The sequence below is a fragment of the Pleuronectes platessa genome, chromosome 13 (assembly GCF_947347685.1).
Source record: "Pleuronectes platessa chromosome 13, fPlePla1.1, whole genome shotgun sequence".
In the NCBI taxonomy this organism is placed as follows: domain Eukaryota; kingdom Metazoa; phylum Chordata; class Actinopteri; order Pleuronectiformes; family Pleuronectidae; genus Pleuronectes; species Pleuronectes platessa.
In genome coordinates this window covers 10,933,880-10,955,623 of record NC_070638.1, presented here as the reverse complement: position 1 = coordinate 10,955,623, position 21,744 = coordinate 10,933,880, and the positions used below count along the sequence as shown (strand labels likewise).

At 43.5% G+C, this 21,744-nt stretch overlaps 1 protein-coding gene and 2 non-coding genes across 12 annotated transcripts; all 3 read left to right on the top strand.

Moving 5' to 3' along the window:
• Positions 1-91: 91 nt before the first annotated feature.
• Positions 92-21,451, top strand: eif4g1a (eukaryotic translation initiation factor 4 gamma, 1a). 10 transcript variants are annotated; one of them, XM_053438211.1, is made up of 31 exons: positions 113-558; positions 2,455-2,584; positions 2,681-2,767; positions 3,010-3,042; positions 4,092-4,274; positions 5,279-5,378; positions 7,691-7,893; positions 8,125-8,217; positions 9,675-9,750; positions 9,863-10,879; positions 10,971-11,059; positions 11,179-11,347; positions 12,089-12,222; positions 12,522-12,641; positions 12,753-13,145; positions 13,378-13,524; positions 13,643-13,879; positions 14,067-14,171; positions 14,923-15,219; positions 15,476-15,593; positions 15,679-15,775; positions 15,855-16,192; positions 16,331-16,452; positions 16,586-16,758; positions 16,894-17,019; positions 17,487-17,568; positions 17,695-17,793; positions 18,649-18,792; positions 19,262-19,343; positions 19,455-19,595; positions 20,042-21,451. In XM_053438211.1, exons 2-31 carry the CDS (start codon positions 2,510-2,512, stop codon positions 20,221-20,223), a joined length of 5,262 nt encoding a protein of 1,753 aa, XP_053294186.1. In that variant the 5' UTR covers positions 113-558; positions 2,455-2,509; the 3' UTR covers positions 20,224-21,451. The 10 variants fall into 10 exon arrangements, with proteins under 10 accessions (XP_053294179.1, XP_053294181.1, XP_053294186.1 ...); XM_053438204.1 differs by having other exon boundaries at positions 92-199; positions 12,522-13,145; XM_053438206.1 differs by having other exon boundaries at positions 104-199; positions 2,458-2,584; positions 12,522-13,145.
• LOC128455342 (small nucleolar RNA SNORD66) lies at positions 13,190-13,254 on the top strand. Its single transcript, XR_008341717.1, has one exon. It is a non-coding gene; the product is annotated as a small nucleolar RNA SNORD66 (small nucleolar RNA).
• LOC128455341 (small nucleolar RNA SNORD66) lies at positions 13,906-13,980 on the top strand. The gene has a single exon (XR_008341716.1). It is a non-coding gene; the product is annotated as a small nucleolar RNA SNORD66 (small nucleolar RNA).
• Positions 21,452-21,744: the final 293 nt, after the last annotated feature.

Sequence of the window (21,744 nt, the reverse complement as noted above, 5' to 3'; positions counted from 1 at the left end):
ATTAGGAACCTCGGTGATCAGATTTGTGTGAGGCCTGTGTGGGTGAAGTGACAGAAGCGCCTGTGTCACATGACTAAGGAAACCGCATTAAATTTTAATTTCCCCGGAAGTAACCCATGCGACTTGGAGGCGCACCGGCTCCACAAACGAGAAACACCGCACCATGGCCTCGCTCTGAGCCGCTAAACACGACAGTGGTGTACGTAACGAACCGGCATCCGTCACCATCGACGCCCTGATCATGGACCCACGGTCCAGAGGCTTTTTTCGGGGCCATCGGAGTTGTCAGTAGTACTCCCAAAGTACTATATTGTTTGATTTTGTGCACTGGCACTTTTGCACGCACGGGGATTTAAACCGAAGTGACAGCAGCAGCGCTCGCCCCGGCTGCCGGTTAGCTAACTAGCACGCTAAGTCAGTAGCCAAGAAAAGGGCATCCCTCTGCTGTTGGAGTAAAGGACACGGAAACTACAACACAACTACTTTCAGTAACAGAAGGCTGATCAGAGGCAGATCCCCCGACTACAAACCGTACACCACACTCACTACTGATTCCCGGTAAGAGTGAAAATCAGCAGCGCCGGAGCCTTGCTTCATTTCAAAGGCACACAGGCTAGTACGTGTTAGCCGGTGTTAGCAGGCCCCGGCGGCTGTCAGACAGTCAGTCGGCACACGGGGAGGGCTGGCCGGCTAATGGTGGCTGTAATACGAGGGGAGATCACACCGATGTGAGCTGAATGCCGAGGCGTCGATCCGGTTTGTGTTTTATCTTTTGAGACGGGTGCTTTGCCAAAGTTAAGCTAGCGTTAGCTGAAGTGACAGCCGGGGTTACTCGCTCTCGTGGCTGATGGTCACTGTTGTCACCTCCGGCTTCGTGAGGTAGCGATAGTTAGCTCCAACGCGAGCACGTTCATGGTGTAAAAGCGATTTCCACCGTGTTTTCATAAACATGGCGACGATTTGATACAAGCAGCGATCACGTTCTGGTTTCTTCTCTCGTGGGATGTTGGCTCCAGTTCTGTGACAGGTTGGTGGGTCCGTGTCCGTGGAGGTTGTTGGGCCTGTAATTAAATACACCTCGGAGGACAGGGCTGGGCTAAACCGCTAACGTTGAGCAACAATAGTGTAACATAATCGCTGTCAAGTGTTGTTCTGCCCAAAGTGGCTTTTTAATGTTGTCTGGGTTTTGTATTCCGTGGACGCACCGTCAATTTGGTGGAATAGACACGTCTGGGCTTTGTGTGCGTAAAGGTTAAATGTGAACTCAGCGCTGAGCCACGTAGCGTAGCTGAGCCAAATGTCTGGGGTAGTGGGACACGTAACGTTAGCCGACTGCTAGCTAACGATTTAACTTGCTCTGGTCGGGACTCTCCCCCCTCGCTAGCGGGCCGGTGAAACGCCTTTTCGTGCTATACCTTGACTTAACCCCAGAGGAAATGTCCCCCCCGTGTACCTGTCGTATTTAATGTCGGCTCGTCGGGCTGTTAGCCATCACTACCCTTCAGAACCATATGGTATCTTTGTACATCGATGCCCCTGTCTAAAAGAGGCATGGCACTAGCTAGCAGCTAACGATAGTACCCTGTGTCAGCAGGTGGATGGAGCATGACACGTCTGCCAGTAGTATTCAGACGCGTATTCCAGCATGGGTCTATTATCCCAGGGCATGTGTAATAACAATCGATCCAGATGAGACAGCTGTTTGCAGGGTTTTGAAAAAAGAATATGCACCAGGTGTTACTTGAATGGATGATTTGCACATGTAGCTAGCACAACCAGGGGGCAGTAGCCACTGTTAACACAGTAGATGAACTTTGACCCTAGGTATCCATTTTCTCAAACTCATCCCCAAATCGGAGTAGTCCAAGGGGTGTGTTAGCAGTCAGTTGAGCATGGAGTACATATCCACATCACTATAAGTCACCTCCCACCCTGTATCATTGCTTTTCACTCTCTGGCCAAGTCTTGATCATTTAGGAATGTGTTTGTAATGCTCCATCTGTTCAGTGGCTGAGTCTGCAACGGCTGCTAAGGGCTGTATGTCGAATCCCCCCCTTTTCATAGTGATTTATAGCCCCCATGACAATTCTTCTGCTAAAAAATAGTTTTTCGGTCTGTCGTAGTCTAATCTGAGTGAGTAAACCACAACAGATTTGAACACTGAACTGCCCAAAAGACGAGATGCATGAACCCTGAAACAAGATTGCAAGAGTTGCCGTTATCGTAGGCGAAACCCTCAGACCACACCCTCGCTGCTTGGTTAGATGTCACCACACTAATGGTTCATGTCTTCACACTGTGCTGTCTGACCTGTATGGCTCCAGTTATGTGTCCAACAGATGTGAAACACCTCTGTCTGCGAAAAAACATAATTAAAGTCGGTTTTGAACTGAAGCACTTGTAACTTTTCTGATACTCACCTCTTTCTTTTTTATTCCTTGCTTTTCTCTCCAGCAGAAAGGCTGGCAACTCAACGCCACCCTAATGCAGAACCATAAAAGAGTGTGAAATGAACAAACCACCACAGCCTATAGCGGGACCCACCTCTGTCCCAAACCCTGCCCCCTCCCCTGGATTGACACAGGTGACAGCCACTTACCTCAAATAATTCAAGTTTGATTTCTGGTGTAAGAGATTAGTTTTATAACATCTATTTATCCTCTACTCTCTCCTCCTTAAGGCTGCCTACGGCCAAGGACAGCCCCCTTCTCTGGTCTTTGCCACCCAACCACCTCCACAAATGAACTCTGCACCCCAGACAAGACAGGTATTGTTAACAACATGTTTTCTTTGTTTTCCCAGGTTTTAGCATTCATAGTCATTGTGGTATGTTTTTCCTTGAATGAGAAGCCTCACTCTACTGCTCTTTCACGATGATCTCTGACACGGCTCCTCCTGCTTTAAGGCTTTGGCTAAATCCTGTGTATGTGTGCTTGTTAAAGTCTATTTGTCATCTTTCACCTTGACTGTCAATCTTGACTTCTTTCCTCTCTTCTGCTATCCTCCCAGTTTGCTGCAGGGCCCCGTCCTTTACACCAACAGGTACTAACACTCCCTCTCTTTTCCCTACATTACCTCCGTCTCCCTTTTGTAATGCTTGCTTTCAATTCCACATCTAGGAGAATTAGATGAGAATGATGTAGTGTGCATAACTTAATTTTTTCCGAGGTCGAGTAAGGCCTCCATACCGCTTTCTTGAAATTCATATTCGTCTGTAGGACCCGTTAGGATGTTTCAAAAGTAGGGTTTCGTCTTTAAAGTTATATTTATAATTCTGCATCTGCATATTACTGTATATTTTTCAATCCCTTTGTAATTGCCAATACAATTTTCCAAATCTGCCATAACAATGAAAAAATAACTTGCCATACAATGTTCTGTCATCTTTTCACGGTTATGTTCAAATCAAGACAAGAATTCCCCCCTAGCAGCTTTTTGCTTTACTATATACGTTGACACTGATACCTGACTTGGGGTCAGTTAAACAGTTCTGTTTCAGTACCTGCAGCATTCGAACATCAATTTTTGCTTGTGCCTGCGGCCCTTAAAAGAAATCACTCACAACTTCTAACCACAAGTCTTGAGGGGATCCTTTTTATATAGAGACCTGTACAGAGTTATTATTGTTTGAGCTTACTGTTCATAACTGTGAGATGCACTGCTGCATTTCATCCTCTTGACCCCTACACCCTTTAACTTCAACCTTCCACATTGTCTGTTGTTCTCATTTTCACCTTATTCTCACTCCCTCTCTTGCTCTCTGCTGCTTATGTGTTGCGCGGCTGAAGGGTGGATACAGAGCATTACAGGTAACAGCTTTTCTCTTCGTTCCGCCCCTTTGACTTGTGCTAACCAGTGTAGCAGGGATACCTGACATCCAGTGCAATGTAGGCGCAGTGTAACCCATGAACTGAACTTGCTGCACACGTTGGCAGTTGGTGTGTGCATTGCCTCCAGCCTGGTGCTGCTATATTTTTAAAACCTGGATTAGGATTACTATAGCAAAGATACTAAAAGCACAGGCCGAGCAACACGTTTGCTTGTGCTAAAATACATTCTTCATCCTACCTTCCCTTCCTTCTTTTCTCCAGACATACTATCCAAACCGACCAGCCATGGCCACCAGTGCTCCAAGAGTACAGACAAGTAGTGGCCCCAGACCTGTTGGACCTACCCATGTCTACCCGACCAACCCCCAGATGATAATGATGTCCCAGCAGCAGCTGTCTTTCGCTGGATCCCCTCAGGGCTACTTCATCCCCCCTCCTGGACAGGTTGGTTCACTTTAGTCAATCGTTATAAATGCATATTACTTCCCTTTCCAACAACCTGCTCCCATAATGCTATCTCTATCCTCCTTATAGGCCCAAAAATAACCTTTATAGATTACATAAAAAAAATGGAGGTCAAGGAATCAGACACTGACTTATCAACAAATGCAGTGTTGCATTATGGGCTGTAGCCTTAATGCTTGACTTTTTCAGGCCTACATTCATTAAGAATCCCTGTTTCAACAACTTAATTAGCTGATGACTCATGTAAAGAGTTTGGTAAGTTCTTTACCCAGTGAAACAGAAAGTCTAAAACAGCTTTCCAGCAACTCAGAATTTCTGGTGGAAAAGCATGTTGTGATGGGAAGCTTAAAAAAATGCCTGAAATATGCTCCGTGTCTGAGCTTATGACTTAAAAGACATTGTGAGGAATTGACTAAGTTTCAAAGCACTGTTTTACATGTAGGAAATGTGCTAAGTTACAAAGGCCAACATCTGCGACAAACAGTCCTCGTGTCTCAAAGAAAACACCTGAAGTGCCTTGCATTCCTGGCTTTCCCCCCCTTAAAGCATCTACGTTACCAAGTAACATGCTCTCCCTCAGGCTAGATTGGCTCAAATTGAGTTGGCAGAACAGACACCATTGTAACATGATCAGGAAGCCTCCGGGTAGAGGGCGAGACGTTTCCAACAAATGCTCTAAGTGGTTGACCAGTCACAAAAGAGCGGGACAGCTGACCAGTCACAGTCGAATGGGATTTTTGGGAGGTGGGCCAAGAGCTAAGAGTGATCACCTCAGAGAGTTGGTGAAAGAGTTGATGAAGCAATATACAGTATCAGACAAAACGTATTTGAACATTACCTTTCAAACATCACAGGATGGACAACTATACACGCAGTACCCCCCCACACAATCAAAATTACAAATGTTTAATTTGCCAAAATAGGGGCACTTTAAGTCTTCACTCTTTTGTGTTTGTTTCTGACTCTTTATTTTATATCTACAGTACCGGGCCCCATACATGCCTCCAACTCAGCAGTATCCTGTGACCACCGGTACAGCTGGCTTCTATCCGGGAACCAGCCCGGCTGAATACACCGCTTATGGTAAGGGTTATTTGCCCAAAACCAACAACCAAGCACAACCATGAACATGAAAAACAAACTGGTTGTCTTTTCAAAATAGTTCAAACCTCTCGTAAGCATCAGAAAACAGAAATTTAATTGAGAATGAGAAGCATCCGCTTTCGGCCCATATTCGTTTGCGCACCTGTCTCTGCCCACAATGTTTTGTTGGGTGTGTCATGGTTTTGCCTGGCTGGTTGGTGTGTTTTAATGTCTTTTCGGGGTCAAAACCCTGCTGTGTATGGCGATCTGCCAGTTGCATGTGGTCTGGCTTAGTTCTGCTTCGGTCTCTGTTCTTTCTATCTGCAGTCTCACCTGACACTGCCTCATAGGTTCCATGAAATGACTTTTACTGTTGCTTCTGACACTTTTCTCTTCTTGTGCTGAATATACAGTCCACATCAAAACTGAATGTGGAATTTAATATTGACAGGGAGTTAATTTGAGTTTAAAAGATGTAAAGTGCATGATCGTAACCACTGCACTTTTGTAAGATTGTCTCCCCAAACACCTCTTACCTGTGTTACCTCTGCAAATGCTTTTTTAAGGATGAGTGTTCTGCATTTATTTTTTAACTGGAAGATAAAAATAAAAACCTGAGTCATTGAACTTCTAACTCTCCAGAAAGTAAAATTGTTTAAATGGTATGCAAAAAAATCTGATATTTTTGTGGCCTAAGCAAATAGGATGTAGCCAGGAACATGAGGAAAGTGTACAGCAAAGTCATTGTTATTTCATGGGACCTCTTTAACACCCTGCTTCCTCTGGATCCTCTCATTAACTCATTCTGCATCTGTCTCCTCCTGCCCTCTCTCCTTACCTCCCTCTCTCTTCCTCTCCTTTGCTGCGTTGGTTCAGAGCCCTCTCTTGCTGCGAGGGAGAGGCGGGGTGGTGGGGGGAGAGGGGGCGGGCGAGAGAACGGCCGTCTCTCTCTCCACGGTGCCCCTCTCACCTCCCAGCGCTACCCCGGTGAGTAGTGTGTGTGCTTGTGTGTTGGTCAGCAGGCTTCTGTGGCACTTCCTGTCTCTAGTATGATATTAATATGCATTTTCTTCTGAGTGAAAGGCAGTTAGAGTAGGCCAGATACACACATTTTTGGTAATACAAATGGTAAGCACAAGGAAAAACACTGTCAATAAATATTTTTAATCAAACAAACATTTCATTATTATTTTATAAGTCATGCGTCAAGTTAAACTTGAATGTGATTATGAGAGTGTATACCTTCAGCAAAGCACCCCATCTTGCAATGTTAAAAAAATCCTGGATTCACCCCTTGATCTGGATACTTACCAACATTGTATGGGTTCTAGCCTGACCCATACAGCATCCTTCCAAGTTATTTTGTAATTCATCGGGTAGTTGACTTTATAAATGTTAAACACATAATGCGCAGTTGAACCTGACAAATCTCGTGATGAAAAAAATAGGAATAATGATTATTGGCTAAAAAATGTATGTTAAATTAAATTTTGTCTTGTTTCACTCATCATTTCACTGGCCTACCACAAAAATTACCCTATCTGGCCTGCGCTGTTACCAGCTTGTCTTACATTGAAAAGTCTGACAGGAAGAAAATGTATAACACAATTTCCTGTCCCCTGCTCAATGGAGTCTGTACTTTCTGCTCTTTATGAGCAGCCTGCATACACAGAGCTGAGGCTGAACTTGAAGTCAGAGTACCGGCACCGACCTGCAGATCTCTTGTTAGCTGGGTAGTCAACACACGTTTCCTAGTCCAAATTCCACTGATGCACTTTCATGTGTTGTAGATTGTTATTGAGTTATGTATTTTGTATAATTACAACAATTTATTTTTATTTTTTAACTGTAAACTACACAGTCTGGAAGGTCATTATTCCACTCGCTTGTGTCAGTCACGCAGGCTTCTGTCATCTGAAGGGGTGATCAACAACTAAAACATAGTTTCAATGTTTTTTACATTTGTTAGCATCTTAATCCACACACCTCAAAGGCTCAAGGTGAAGACCGTAATGTTTGTCTTCTGACAGGATTCTCCACTGTGTAGGTGCAAAATGTGGGTTGTTATTGTGTGTACGGGTGTTAACTTCTCAATATTATTAATATATCCAGCTGTAGAGACACATTAAACAACACACAAGTGTGTGCATATTTGCACACATAATTTCACAAAACTAAAAGAAAGATAAACAAAGAATTGTTTTCATAACCACGGGAGCAAAGAATCGTGGGACTCTCGGATCGTTTGAATGTGAAAATGCACTTGGGTTTATGTTACAGTTATGCTTTTTTGTTTCATTCTAACCTTCCAGCAGGAGCATATTATCCTGCTCAGCCACAGTACTCTCCGTCTGTCCAGCCCGCACCGGTCATGATCAACCCCCCCCAGCAACAGCAACAAGCCCCGCCTCCTCAGCAGCAGCAGCAGCAGCAACAGCAGCCACCGCAGCCGCAGCCGCAGCAGCAGCAGCCGCCGGCTCAGGCACAAGGCCCACTAAAGAGGGAACGCAAACCGGTAGTGTGTTACAACAAAGGGGCACCACATCTCTTGTCTGAGTTCAACAAATTTTTGAATAGCGAGTGTCTGTATTGTCTGTTCCGTGTGGAACTTTCCCTTTTACCTCCAAATAACAGCAGTAATTATTATGATGGGTGGCAGCTGTAGATGAGTGCTGGCAGGATCATTGTAAACTGGTTGTAATTTATCGTAAGATACTTGACCAATATTTGCCATTTCTTCTGATAGATAAGAATACGAGACCCCAACCAGGGCGGGCGTGATATCACAGAGGAGATAATGTCAGGTGGAAGGTCCACCACCACACCGACCCCCCCACAGGTAAGAACTATCATGGAATACCATTCTCTCTTGAATCTGTTCTTAAGTAAATCGGGTTATGTATGTGTCATAAATTTATATGTTAAGTATTTCCTATTTTGAAAATGCAAACTGCTGTTGGCCATTCTCTACTGATTTATCACATTGTATGTTTGGAAAATTAAGGTAATGAAAAGAAAACTGTGAAAGCTTTTGAATGTTTGATCAAATGAAACTTGAGCTTAGGAACATTTGGAGATTACAATTTTATCAAATGCTCATTTTTTCTTATCTGGCGATGATACTTTTTTCTAAAATTGGAAAGAAATTTTTTTTTTCAAAGACAAAAATATTGAACGATTTAGTTTAGGATAGAATTCCTTATTTGTATATTATAAGACAATGGATATTTTCGTTGGTTCGTATGAGCAAAGCCCTGATTGAAGGGGAAAACAAAGGAATTAGTTACGCGTAGGCAAGCAGTTCATTTTCACAATGGTGGTGGCATGTTTTCACTTCACTATGAGGCCATGCCAAAATCAACACATCGCAACTCTAGCATGGGATTCCCTCAACATACATGGAAAGGGAGTCTACACACTTATGTGCTGTTCAGAGCTGTGGTTGTATTTTGGGGCTCGATGGCATTAACTTGCAGCACTCGTGAGCTAGCTAGTTTGGAGCATGGTCATGTCCTTGTGGTGTAGTGCAGCAGAAACCCGAGTGCATTTCTGGAGAGGGTGAAAAAAGAACCCCCGGGATCATGTCTCGAGGCTGCACCCCACCACCGCAACTCCCATCTCTTGAGAGATGACACATGCACATCCACTACATGACCTGCTCCCACAGACAAGAGTAGATAATACAGTAAATGTGACTAAATAATTGTAGTTTCCTATTTTCATGATGTATATTTGTCTATAATGATAATAATAAACTTAATTTATGTAGAACTTTTCATAGAATAAAAATGAAGCTCATCTTACTTTACACAAAACAGAACAGAATTTAACATCTTTTAAAAATATGTTAAAACTATCACTCAGATCCAGACGATAATCCATACAAAAGCTTAATATAATCTTGATTAAAATCTGTAAAAATGTTAACAGGTTAAAGAGTTAAGCTAGTAGCAACAGTCCAGTAGACCATATCCTGCTGAACAGCCCAATATAAATTCGCTTTAACCATTAAGATCTTGATGTCAGATGACAAACATGTCCAAAAATTATGATTAAAAACTAACAGGATCCATTTATTGCATGTTTTAACATAAACTGGATGAAATGGCAGGTGAGTTTTCATATCAATGTAAACTCTATGCTTGTATGCAGTTAACTGTGAACATGAAACTCAAACTCAGTTGGGGGAAAAAACTGGTAAAATATGAAAAATGGAGGTCAATAATGGGACACTTCAATAAAATCAACCTCAACTCAAAGTGAAATTTGTTTTTTCTGTTTGTTTTGCGATTGTAGGCCTCCATAGCAGATTTAAGTCCTCCACAGACCAATGGTGAAGTTGTACAACCTGTCGCTACAGTGACAAGACATGGTGAGTACATTTTCTCATTTTGGGTGGACCAAGAATACAAGCTTCCCTTCTCAATTTCGACATTTCCTTTTATGACTGACCAGAGTCTTATTCCATATGTCCCATTGCCCAGATGATAACATGGAGCCTGCTGTTGGCGCTGAAACCCCTCCACCTCCTGCCACAGCAGAAACAGAGCCTGTGCTGGAGGCCAAACAGGAAATGGACAGCCAGATGCCTGTGTGTGCTGAATCCGATGCACAATCTGTAGCCCCCACAGCTGCTACTGAGGATCCATCCCCATTGATAAAGGACGAGCAGTCTCCCTCTTCCCTCCCTCCTGTAGTAGCATCTATTACAACTACTACTCCTGCTGAAGCAGTAAATAAAGACGTTACTAAAGTCAGTGACACAGTCGATGCACCTGTCAGCCCTTCAGCATCAGTAGCAGCACAAGAGGCACCTCTCAAACTAGAGGAACCACAGGCGGCCCCAGCTCCACCTGAGAAGGCACCAGAAAAGGAAGAAAAGATAACAGAGGAAGTGAAGAAAGTTGAAAAAGAGGAGCAGGTGGCTAGTTCCAAGGTGGAGCCTGTAGTTGAAGATGCAGCTATAGTTACCCCTGTTAAAGTGGCAAAAGAAGAAGCTGTGGCAAAAGAAGAAGCCGTGGCAAAAGAAGAAGCCGTGACAAAAACTTCAACTGAAATGTCTCAGCCTCCACCCTCTGTACAGGAACATGCTGTTCCACAGACCCAGAGCGCTGTTCTCAACTCTGCACCTGAACCCAAAGCTGAACCCCAACCTGAACCCAAAGCTGAACCCCAACCTGAACCCCAACCTGAACCCGAACCTGAACCCGAACCTACTCCGGTTGTAACAGCAGAGCCTCTCCTCTCCAACGGTCTTCCTCAGAACGTTGAGGAACTGTCTGAGGATGTTGCGCTTTCAGACACTACATCCCTTGACAAGCCTGATGCCTCGCAATCTCAGGAATCCACACCTGTAGCTAAAATGGCAGCACCAACCCAGGAAGAGGATTTGGAAGAGGAGAAGAAGGTGGAAGAGAAGAATGTGGAAGAGGAGAAGGAGAATATAGAGGATGTCCCTCCTGCCCCTATCAGCTGCCCTACAGAGGAATCTACTATGCAAGGTAAGGTGGAGTTGACTTTCACTTGCGTCTATGAATTAGATCATGTTTATAATTCAGATTTTAATGTCAACACTTTGTCCTTTCTTTGAAGCTGCTACGTCTCTGCCAAAGAAGAGGAGGAACATGAAGGAGCTCAACAAAAAGGAGGCCATTGGAGACCTCCTGGATGCATTCACAGATGTGTGTACCAATCCGTATGGTGTTCAAGTCACTGTCACACATTTATGCTGTATCCATAAAGTACAGAGCTATTAAGTTTTTAAGTATGACATTCTGTCTTTTCTGTTTGTTTGCTGCAGGAGCAGGAGCCCATCCCTGCTTCTGAACCTGTGCCCACTCCGGCCGACCCTGTCCCTGTTGCTCCAGCTGAACCTCCTGCTGAGGTCGTGGATGAGACTTGGGAAGAGAAAGAGGACAAACAGAACTCAGTACCTGACAAGCCCAAAGCCACATACAAGTACAAAGAAGGTGAGCTATGAACAAGAGTCTGAGGGAGTAAATGTTCTGTATAGTTAAACAAAACAGCTACAGTACATTTGTCATTGTAATCATGACCTTGAGGTCTGCATGCACCCTAAATCTGTTATTGTATTTGCAAATACAAATTGCAAGATTACACATGGGCCGTGTTTTGGTCTTCCAAGTTTCAAAAATAAGTAGAATGGCCGTCAGTAGAGCACATACCTCAGCCAAGGCCCAAAAGCCCCCTTACACGCTGGACCCAATTTCACAAACTCCTAGATATCATTCCCCAAATATGCTAAGCTTTTTCATCAAGATCCACAAATTATTCCCTGGGTAATTGTGAAAATGTCAAAAATTCTGTATCTCACAATGTTAAAATAGGGAATAAAAAGTTCCTACAACCACAGGTTTGTGGAAATGTTTTTGTAATCTTGCTGACGAACAAATGGAAAGGAGCATGGACATCTCCTTGGCAGAGGTAGCCGTATAGGACTTAACAGAATTGGTTAAAAATAAAATAAGCACTGGCATTGTGGACCACCAGTGGCGAGATATGGAGAGGCTGGCTCACTGAGCAACAGGTTCATGCTTCTTCAAATGTCTCCGTTAAGGCTCAGGACAAATTATTCCTCCTGTCGATAGTGCTGCAGAGCTGTACCTAACTCCCAAGTTAAATTAATTGTATGTAATCAAGAATATGTTTTCCACATCACTGTTAATCCTCTGCATTTACACCTCCCTCAGAACAATGGAAGCCGATAAACCCAGAAGAGAAGAAGCAGTATGACAGGGATTTCCTCCTGGGCTTCCAGTTCATCGGCGCCAGTATGAACAAACCTGAGGGTCTGCCCACCATCAGTGATGTGGTCCTGGACAAGGTAGCTGACGTTTTGCCTAATTCTGCTCCTAACAGCGTGGGCTTCAGTTGCATTTCTAACTGCAGTCTGAAAAATGTAACATCCATTATGCTGAATGCTTTAAATGCTTGATATGGATTGTACTGAATTGAAGATGGCATATTCTCCTTAAACTGAATTCATGACCTTTGCATAATTTGTTTTTAAATATATCATGCTAAATGTAGATGAAAACAGGAAAGCTCAGGATACATTAGTCCTGACGGTGTTTTGTATTTGTTTGTGACCACACCTCATTTGTTTCCCTGCTGTATCTCCAGGTGAACAAGACTCCCATGCGACCTGTTGACCCAGCTCGATTAATTAACGTTGGTCCTGATTTTACTCCCTCATATTTGGGGAATCTTGGGACCAGATCAGCGGGAGGACCACGAGGCCCAGTGAGTCAATTTGTTCTTTCTTGTCCCCATTTTTTTTTTTTTTACATATTTGTTAAATACGTTTTTTTTTTACTCAAGTTTTATATAATGGATCCCTTTGCCTCCTTTCAGCCTCCTGGGCCACGTCGCTCCCAGCAGGGTCAGCGTAAAGAACCCAGGAAAATCAACATCAGCAGCATGTCCTTCAATGATGACGTACAACTCAACAAGGCTGAGAAGGCCTGGAAGCCATCAGTGAAGAAGTCCACTCGAAGCCGCGCTGCCGAGGAAACCGAAGAAGATGAAACTGAACAGGGCAAGACTCGGGAGTTGTTCAAGCGTCTGCGCAGTATCCTCAACAAGTTGACTCCTCAGAAGTTTCAGGAGCTGATGAAGCAGGTGACGGATCTGGCGATAGACACGGAGGAGAGGCTGAAAGGAACCATTGACCTCATCTTTGAGAAGGCCATCTCAGAGCCCAACTTCTCTGTGGCCTACGCCAATATGTGCCGCTGCCTTATGGGAGTAAGTCATGTGATTGTGTCTGAATCTTGTGATTGTGTCACTAACTCCAACGATGACTTCTGTGTCTGGGCCACTGAATGTTCTTGATGGTATTGAGGAACTGCAGGAGCATACCTAAATCAATGTACATTTAAGTTTTTATGGTTTTGCTCATGGCATGTCATTAGTAGCTAAATTCAAAGTGTAAATCCATCAAAAGATACTTACTGTACCTATTGTTTTCCTCCCCCAGTTGAAAGTCCCCACTTCGGACAAGCCAGGAGCTTTTGCCAACTTCCGTAAACTGCTGCTTAACCGCTGTCAGAAAGAGTTTGAGAAGGACCAGGATGATGATGAGATCTTTGAGAAGAAGCAGAAAGAGATGGAGGCTTCCAAAGATGTAAGATGCAATGCGTCATGGTCACTGTCCCAGCCAACACAGACATTTATGTAGACTAAACTGATAATTGTTTACACCCCAACACTGAACGCAAACACCTGCTTGTGTTTTCCCTCAGGATGAAGAGCGTGAGCGCATGAGAGTGGCGCTCAATGATGCCAGAGACCAGGCCCGCCGGCGCTCACTGGGGAACATAAAGTTCATAGGCGAGCTCTTCAAGCTGAAGATGCTGACTGAGGCCATCATGCACGACTGTGTAGTGAAACTTCTAAAGAATCACGACCAAGAGTCTCTGGAGTGTCTCTGCAGGCTGTTCTCCACTATTGGAAAAGATCTGGACTTTGAAAAGGCCAAGGTTAGTCAAGCATGAACTCATTCTGTTTCCAGTGATGACTTTCATTTTTGTGCCACTTGTCTGGGCCCCTGATTTAGTGATGGGATTGAGGAACCGAGGAGACAGATGATAATAATAAGTCTTGTTTCCCTGTATATGGCTCTAGTTGACAGTCATGACTTAAAATCCACTTCTGTCTCCCTGTCAGCCTCGTATGGATCAGTATTTTCACCAGATGGACAAGATCATCAAAGAGAAAAAGACTTCATCCAGAATCCGCTTTATGCTGCAAGACGTCCTGGACCTCAGAAAGGTGACTGTGATTTCATTAACTGTATATTGAAATAAAAAGCCTGTATCGAGCAGTACAGATGCTGAGAAATGCTCAGCAGTGTTCCTGATTGAGCAGAACTGTGTTTCACTTTGTGTGTGAAGTAATCATCAGGGATTTTGAGTCACAAAGAAATGTGATATTAACCCATTTAGACTTGATGCAACATTTCCGTTTATACATCTTTAAGACTGGGTGATACTTTTGCATGCTTCTCCCTTTAAGAGTCGATATCTCATCCATGATATCATAGTTTTTAAGACCTGTTAATGAACTACTCACAGAAAAAGCTAATTGCATCAGAGGAAATGCAGTTTGTTGGCTCTCTTAGCGTTTGTCTGTGTGTCAGACGATGGCTGAGGATCTAAGAGAGAGGAGACATGTTAAAGCAAATTACATCAGATTTTTATTGATAAAAAAAAGATTGAAAGATTATATTTCTACTAGACCGCTGATCAAGGCTCTGTCCGTAGGAAAATGTTTGAGGAGGAAGTGGGGAGTTTAGGGAAATATCAATCATTTAAAAGGAAAGCCTTATGATAAGTCTATCTGCTTCAAATGCTGAGAAACTGAAGTCTTTAATTGTGTAGCTCTCTGGAAAACCCTCAGGTTTAAGGCGTGATTTTCAAACGATGCTTAGTTTTAAGGGTGCCTTTTTATTCTGTGCCTTAGGTCTTAATGTGTTAAACATTTCAATACTGCTTGATAACCATTGTCCATCTCTGATCCACAGTGCAACTGGGTGCCTCGCAGAGGAGAACAGGGTCCTAAAACAATTGACCAAATTCATAAGGAGGCGGAGATGGAAGAGCACAGGGAACACATCAAAGTGCAGCAGCTCATCTCCAAGGGAGGTGGAGGTGGAGGCAGGATGGGAGGGGACAGGGGGGACAGGGGAGACAGGGGGGGCCGAGGGTCTCACACACAAGGAGGTGGCCGCAATAACCCGCCTCAGGATGAGGGATGGAACACGGTGCCCATCTCCAAGAACAGACCTATCGACACCAGCCGCCTTAGCAAGATCACCAAGGTATAATACATTTTTATCTCCTGTCTGTAAAGTTCTTAAGCTTTTCGTTCGATTACCTACATGGTTTTGATGCTTTTCAGCAAGAACACATAAGGTGAAGTCTTGATTGAAGTTTTTGTTTGTCTACTTCTCTTTTTCCGTTAAATCAAGAGTCCATGAGAATAAAATTGGCTCAAGTTTACCCTGATGATTTTGGACACTTGTGTGAATGTTTATGTAAAGGGAATGTAAGTGTTGTAATGCTTTTTCTCTGTAGCCCGGTGCTCTGGACTTCAACCTCACAATGTTGGCTCCAGGAGGCAAAAGCCTTGCCGGCAGCTGGGGCAAAGGCAGCAGTGGAGGAACTGGAGCTAAACCAGCCAGTGGAGAGCAAGGTAAAACATGTTCCTCATAAAGATTGTATGGTTTATGATGCTTTAGCTGCTCAGGGGTTAATCTTTCCTTTTTTGCTTCTTTTAGATTCTGGTCGTCCAGCTCCCAGCACCAACCGATTTTCTGCCCTGCAGTCTGGTTCCTCGTTGTCTTCATCCGACTCCGATCGCAGAGTTCCTCAGAGGTAATGTGAAGCTGTAAAATCTATCCGTCTTCTTTACTGTTTCACTGCATAGCTCACTGTTTCACTCACAACCCTTAAGGTCAAGCTCCAGTCGTGAGCGCGGTGGAGACGGGGGCGACCGCGAGAAGGATCGCTTTACTCGCAATGAGGTACGGGAAGGTCGTGACGACAGGAGCAGCAGCAACCAAATCACAAAGAGAAGCTTCAGCAGGGAGTCGCAGGAGCGCGGAGGGAGGGCTGGAGACAGCCGGACCTCCGCTGACCCCGTGCGTCGCGTCGCCAGCATGACTAACGACAGGGACCGAGGAAGTCGGGACAGGGGAAGCAGAGACCGAGGAAGTCGGGACAGGGGAAGCAGAGACCAAGGAAGCCGGGACCGAGGAAGTCGGGACAGGGTTCCAAGTCAAGATCTCACAGGTATAAAGCCCAGACATGCAAAGTTAAGATTTACAATGGATATAATAGAATTCAATTGTAGTTGTGCATACTGATGAAATGACCGTGAAAGAAGTCGACCGACTGAGCTTTAACTTGGAATGGTACTTTTGCCTGCAGCCAAGCGTGAGAGCGCCCCCACTCCTCCTCCTTCTCTCCCTAAACCTACTTTGACTGAGGAGGAGTTGGAGAAGAAGGCAAATGCCATCGTTGAAGAATACCTCCACATTAATGACTTGAAGGTACAACCATGGCACAATATACACAAGCATCCGACACTGTATTCCATTGAAATACGTGCGTGTTAAGCAGAAAATGCTTCAAAGATCCACTCTGATGGCCTGTGTCTCTCCTCTTCTCCTCCGCGCTCTGTAGGAGGCGCTGCAGTGTGTGGTAGAGCTCAACAGTACCTCGCTGCTGTACGTGTTTGTGCGGACCGGCGTGGAGTCGACGCTGGAGCGCAGCACAATCGCTAGAGAGCGCATGGGCCACTTGCTGCACCAACTTATAAAGGCAGGGACATTGCCCACACCGCAGTGCTACAAAGGGTGAGCGCCGAACGGGAAAAACCTCACAATGGCTGACATTTTTTTTACTTCTTTTGTAACTGCAAGTGCATTGTTGTAGACCAATGGTGTGTGTTGAAAGCGTCACTAAGTGCTTTTTGGTTTTGGGGGTTGCAGGCTAGAAGAGATCCTGGAGGCAGCCGAAGACATGGCCATAGATATACCTCACATATGGCTCTACCTGGCTGAACTCATTACCCCCCTGCTCCACGAGGGAGGCATCCCTATGGGACAGCTCTTCAGGTGAGCTCCACGTTGATTGATGACATTTCTAACGTATGATTGATGCAAAAATGCAAACAAAAATACAAATGTCTCGAACTGAAAAGAGGAGCCTTGCACGTAGAAGAGGGCAGAGAAGATGTCAACCTGGAAAGACAACGAGATTCAAGGGCTTTTGGTGATGAGAGCCATCGCTGGTGTCGATATTCTGTCAACAAAATCTGAATGTTAAATGTTCCTGTCTTTCTAGTGGACATGTATATATTACACCTTAGACCTTGGATGTCACTGAAGCACCTACTCTCAGTGATATGTTTATTCAAACATATCACAGATCAGTTTCCATCAGTAACCTTAGAAAGGAATAAACTTGTAACGTACCACAAGTTTTCGTTTTGTCACTCGTACCTGCGTGAATGGTAGTAAATAAAAAGACAGAAAGTTTATTTTAAAGTAAGTGAAAAGTTTGTTTTAATTTGTGTCCTCAGGGAGATCTCAAAGCCTCTCCTCCCCCTGGGGAAGGCTGCTGTGCTGCTGGTTCAGATCCTTAAGCTGCTCTGCGACGGAATGGTAAGTCCTTCATATCTCAAAGATCAAATCCTGGAACCGTCCACATCCAGACTAGCACGCTTCTCCTCTAACCATTCACATAGAAATCCCTCGTTCTTTTGATTTAATGTCTCTTTTCCTCATTAGACCCCTAAGAAGGTCGGGGCCATGTGGACAGAGAGCGGGCTGAGCTGGAGTGACTTCTTGCCCAAGGACGAAGACGTCAACGCGTTTGTCACTGAACAGGTTTGTAGGAGTGTGTGGTACTAAAGAGAATAATATGAATGACTGGAAACCACTACACATGCTGAGTTTGAGGATGAAGCTTTTTTTTTTTCTTTTTTTTTTACACATCTTTTTATTGTTTTTTTTCGTTCACATACAGCAATAATTCACACATACAGTGTATACAAAAATTGTTATAGGTAGAAAATAGCAGTAGGATGTCCTACACGATGTATGATATTAACAAAGAGCTTAAACTGAGCCAGAACGGACTCCATGAACCACAATTAACCCTTGACCCTTCCCACCCACTGACAAGAAAAAAGGAAAATAAATACATAATAAACCAAAACATACTTTACATAACAAAAAAAAAGAAAGAAAAAAGAAAAATAAATTAGCTGTTGAGATAATAGGGTATTAAATAGTACGGAGTTGAGGGGATGAAGCTTTTTTTGATGGGTATAGATTAACTTAGTTTTATTTATATATAAAAAAAACGTAATACACACTGTTTTATTCATTAGTTTACAGATAGGACAGTAGGAACCGAATATGTCAGGCCCTCTGCTGGGCCACATGGTGAACTACTTCAAACCGCATGTAATAGTTACAGACAATATTCTTAGAGTTTAAACTGAGGAGTATTATTTTTTTTATTTTTTACATTTTAAAAAGTTTACAGCTTTATTCCCTATACCTGTAATTTGATGGTTGACATAAATAAGAATAAACACGGAAGGGATTTGTATTTATTCATGGTTCTGTTCTGTTTTGATTTGTTATCGTTTGGGATTTTTATAGATTAAAACCCCCAGCCGACGAGTCAATCACTTGATCAATCTTTAAGCTTTTTTTTTTGTTTTGGCATTTCAGAAGATGGATTTCACCACAGGAGAAATGACGGAGTCAGTGGAGGAGGGTGTAAAGAAAGCCCTGAGTGGAGAAGAGCTCAGTAAACAGCTGGACAGACTCCTCGAGGAAAAGGCCGACAACCAGCGCATAGGAGACTGGGTAGAGGTGTGTGACCGGGACTGGGATGGCATGTTATTCTCAGAGGGTTGAATGTGACCGTGCAGGTTTTTTTCACAGATATAAAAGGGGAATGAGGAATTTTATGATAGTGTTTAGCAATTCTTCATTAAAATGTCAAAAAACTACAAATCTGTTATACACATAGTTGACATACCTGTACTTGCGTTATCCAGAAAGTTTCCAACAATGTTCAAACAAGAGAAATCCAAAATTTTATCAAAGTAACCAGGCGTTTTGTTTTGGTCGCCTTTTTAATTGCGTCGTATCCATTTCTCACCTTTTGGCTTTAACCGCGCTGCTTCACACTGTTGTCAGTGTTTTTGAGTGAGAGGCCCCTGGTGACCAGAGTAACATATTCTACGTATAGGTTCCTTCTCTTGAGCTTTGGTGACCAGAGTAACATATTCTACGTATAGGTTCCTTCTCTTGAGCTTTTTTTTGTTTTGTTTTTCAGGCCAACCTGGACGAGCAACAGGCGACTTCCAACCAGTTTTTACGCGCATTGATGACAGCAGTGTGCCAGTCTGCCATCATATGTGAGTACGACTGACAACAATACGTAGCGGCTGCAGCGCGAATTCTCCTGTCCTCTCCGAACACAAATCAGAATATCAGGATTGATTTGTGTCTGTTCCTCTTTGTTTCAGGTGACAACCCGTACAGGATGGATCCAATTCAGATCAAACAGAGAGCCAGTCTCCTGCAGAAATACCTGTCTGACGAGCAGAAGGAGCTGCAGGCCCTTTGCGCCCTCCAGGCTCTGATGGTGCACATGGAGCAGCCTGCGAGTGAGTGTCCAGCTCCTACTCTGTGTTCGAGCACACAAAATAATCAATACCTTACGATGCAGTGAGCCTTGTAGGAATCGGTGGAACTGGTGGAGATTTTTAAAGTTAAATTCGATTCATAAATTAAAATGTTTTTGTTAGGGTTTTTTTGTTCAGACAGAGAATCATTCTGTCTAATACACAATGCACTGAGTTTACTTTCTGTCAGGGGAGAGAAATATTTTTGACTTGTATGTATTGAAGTTCTCTGTCGGGTGTCCAGCTGGAGCTAGCTTCAGATTAGTCTATATGTCAAGCTGCCTACTTGATATAACAAAGATGGTTACACACGTGCACAAAAGTTTGTGCACACTCGTGCATTTTACAATTCACATTTTACAATTCAACATTCACAACAGTGAAAGGACCTAGTGACCAGTGCTGACCTGTGTGTTGTGTGTCTCCAGACCTGCTGCGGATGTTCTTCGACGCCTTGTACGATGAGGACGTCATTAAAGAAGAGGCCTTCTATAAGTGGGAAACGAGCAAAGACCCTGCGGAGCAGACGGGCAAAGGTGTGGCCTTGAAATCTGTCACCGCCTTCTTCACCTGGCTCCGCGAGGCAGAGGAGGAGTCCGACAAGGAATAAAAGAGTGAACTGAATGCTGCCACGCCCCCCTTTGGCTAGGTGGTGGCTCTGCAGGTGGCTCTGGAGAGTTGTGGACAATATTGCCAGAGAGGCAGACTCAAATCAATCCTCAGTGAGGATAAATCTTTATTATTATTTTTTTTCCTTTCATGGAGGGTGGACTTGGAAAACAATCATTTCTCTCGACCCTCCCCCTCTTGCTTCCTCATTATGTCCTCACCTGCTTGTCACAGCAAGTGTCCTAATCAAATAAACTTGAAAACTGATTGGTTGTTAACAAGGTGTGAACTATCCCACATCACTACGAACCTGTTGAGGCACAATAATAGAAAACCGACAGGCTGCTTTTCTATGGTTCTAGATAATACTGACGCCTAACATCCTATCTGATCTGCGAGAATAAACAGCTGGGCATGCGGTGTAGTGGGTTTCCCTGATACCTGGGTATCATCTTGCCATAACGTGTGTTCAATCCAGACACAGCTCTTCTATCTCTTTGTCCCTTACTGGAGTGTGCAGCATGACTGAAGTGTGTTTCTATTAACTAAACAGAAGACGAAATGTACATTGAACTAATCTTGATTTGATGGATGGAGTTTTTAAAGCATAGGTTGTCTATTTTCTCTTCCTGCTTCCTGGAACTTAAGAGAGGACAGAATGATGGAGGACTGATGTTGACCTTTGACTACTCGGGGGTGGTCTTAATGCTTCCTCTGAGCCATCCTCACCCATCCCCAGTAGTGAACCACACTGACTGACTCCTCATCTTTACCTCTTCTGTACTTAAACCTGAGCTGTCGTAAAAGACACTTAATGACCCCAATCACCATTAAAACTTGAACTCGACAGAAAATTAACTTGATGAAATATAACAAGTTAAAAGAAAAAAAATACCCACAGAAACGATCCGAAAGCCTTTTCTACTTTAAGTGGAAATACATTTCAGGAGCGTTCTGTAAATACATAATAATAATAAAAACTCTTTTTTTTTTTCCCAGTTTTATTTTTCAGAAACAATAAATTGCTGATATAATTGCAGTGTATCTCTTTTCCAACAGCAGTTGTCCAGATGCAGAGGTTCTTTAGATAATCCATTGATTATTAGTTTTATTGGAATTTTGTAAATATTTTTTTGCTTTCTTTATTTAAGAAATTATGCTTCTTTTGCATCTGAAACTGGAAAGATGAGGTAACGAAACATTGCAAATAAAGGACTTATTAAGTTGCAGAGCAGAGTTTTGTACAAGTCTGTTGTAAACCCTAACCCTGTTATGTGTCCCATTGAATTTGTTGCAGAAATACCCGAAAACTAGGAAGGATGTGACTTGGGCTGAGAATTAACCTGTCACATTGAAATAGATCCGGACACAGTGGCAGATCAAATACACATTTTTTCACTTTCTTTAACTTACTAACTTACTGTTTTTCTACAACTCATGCGTAGGGGACTGACAAGTGTGCATTGTGCAATTTGGTGCTGACCTAGAAAACTAAATACTTTCTACCATCCTTTTAATAGAA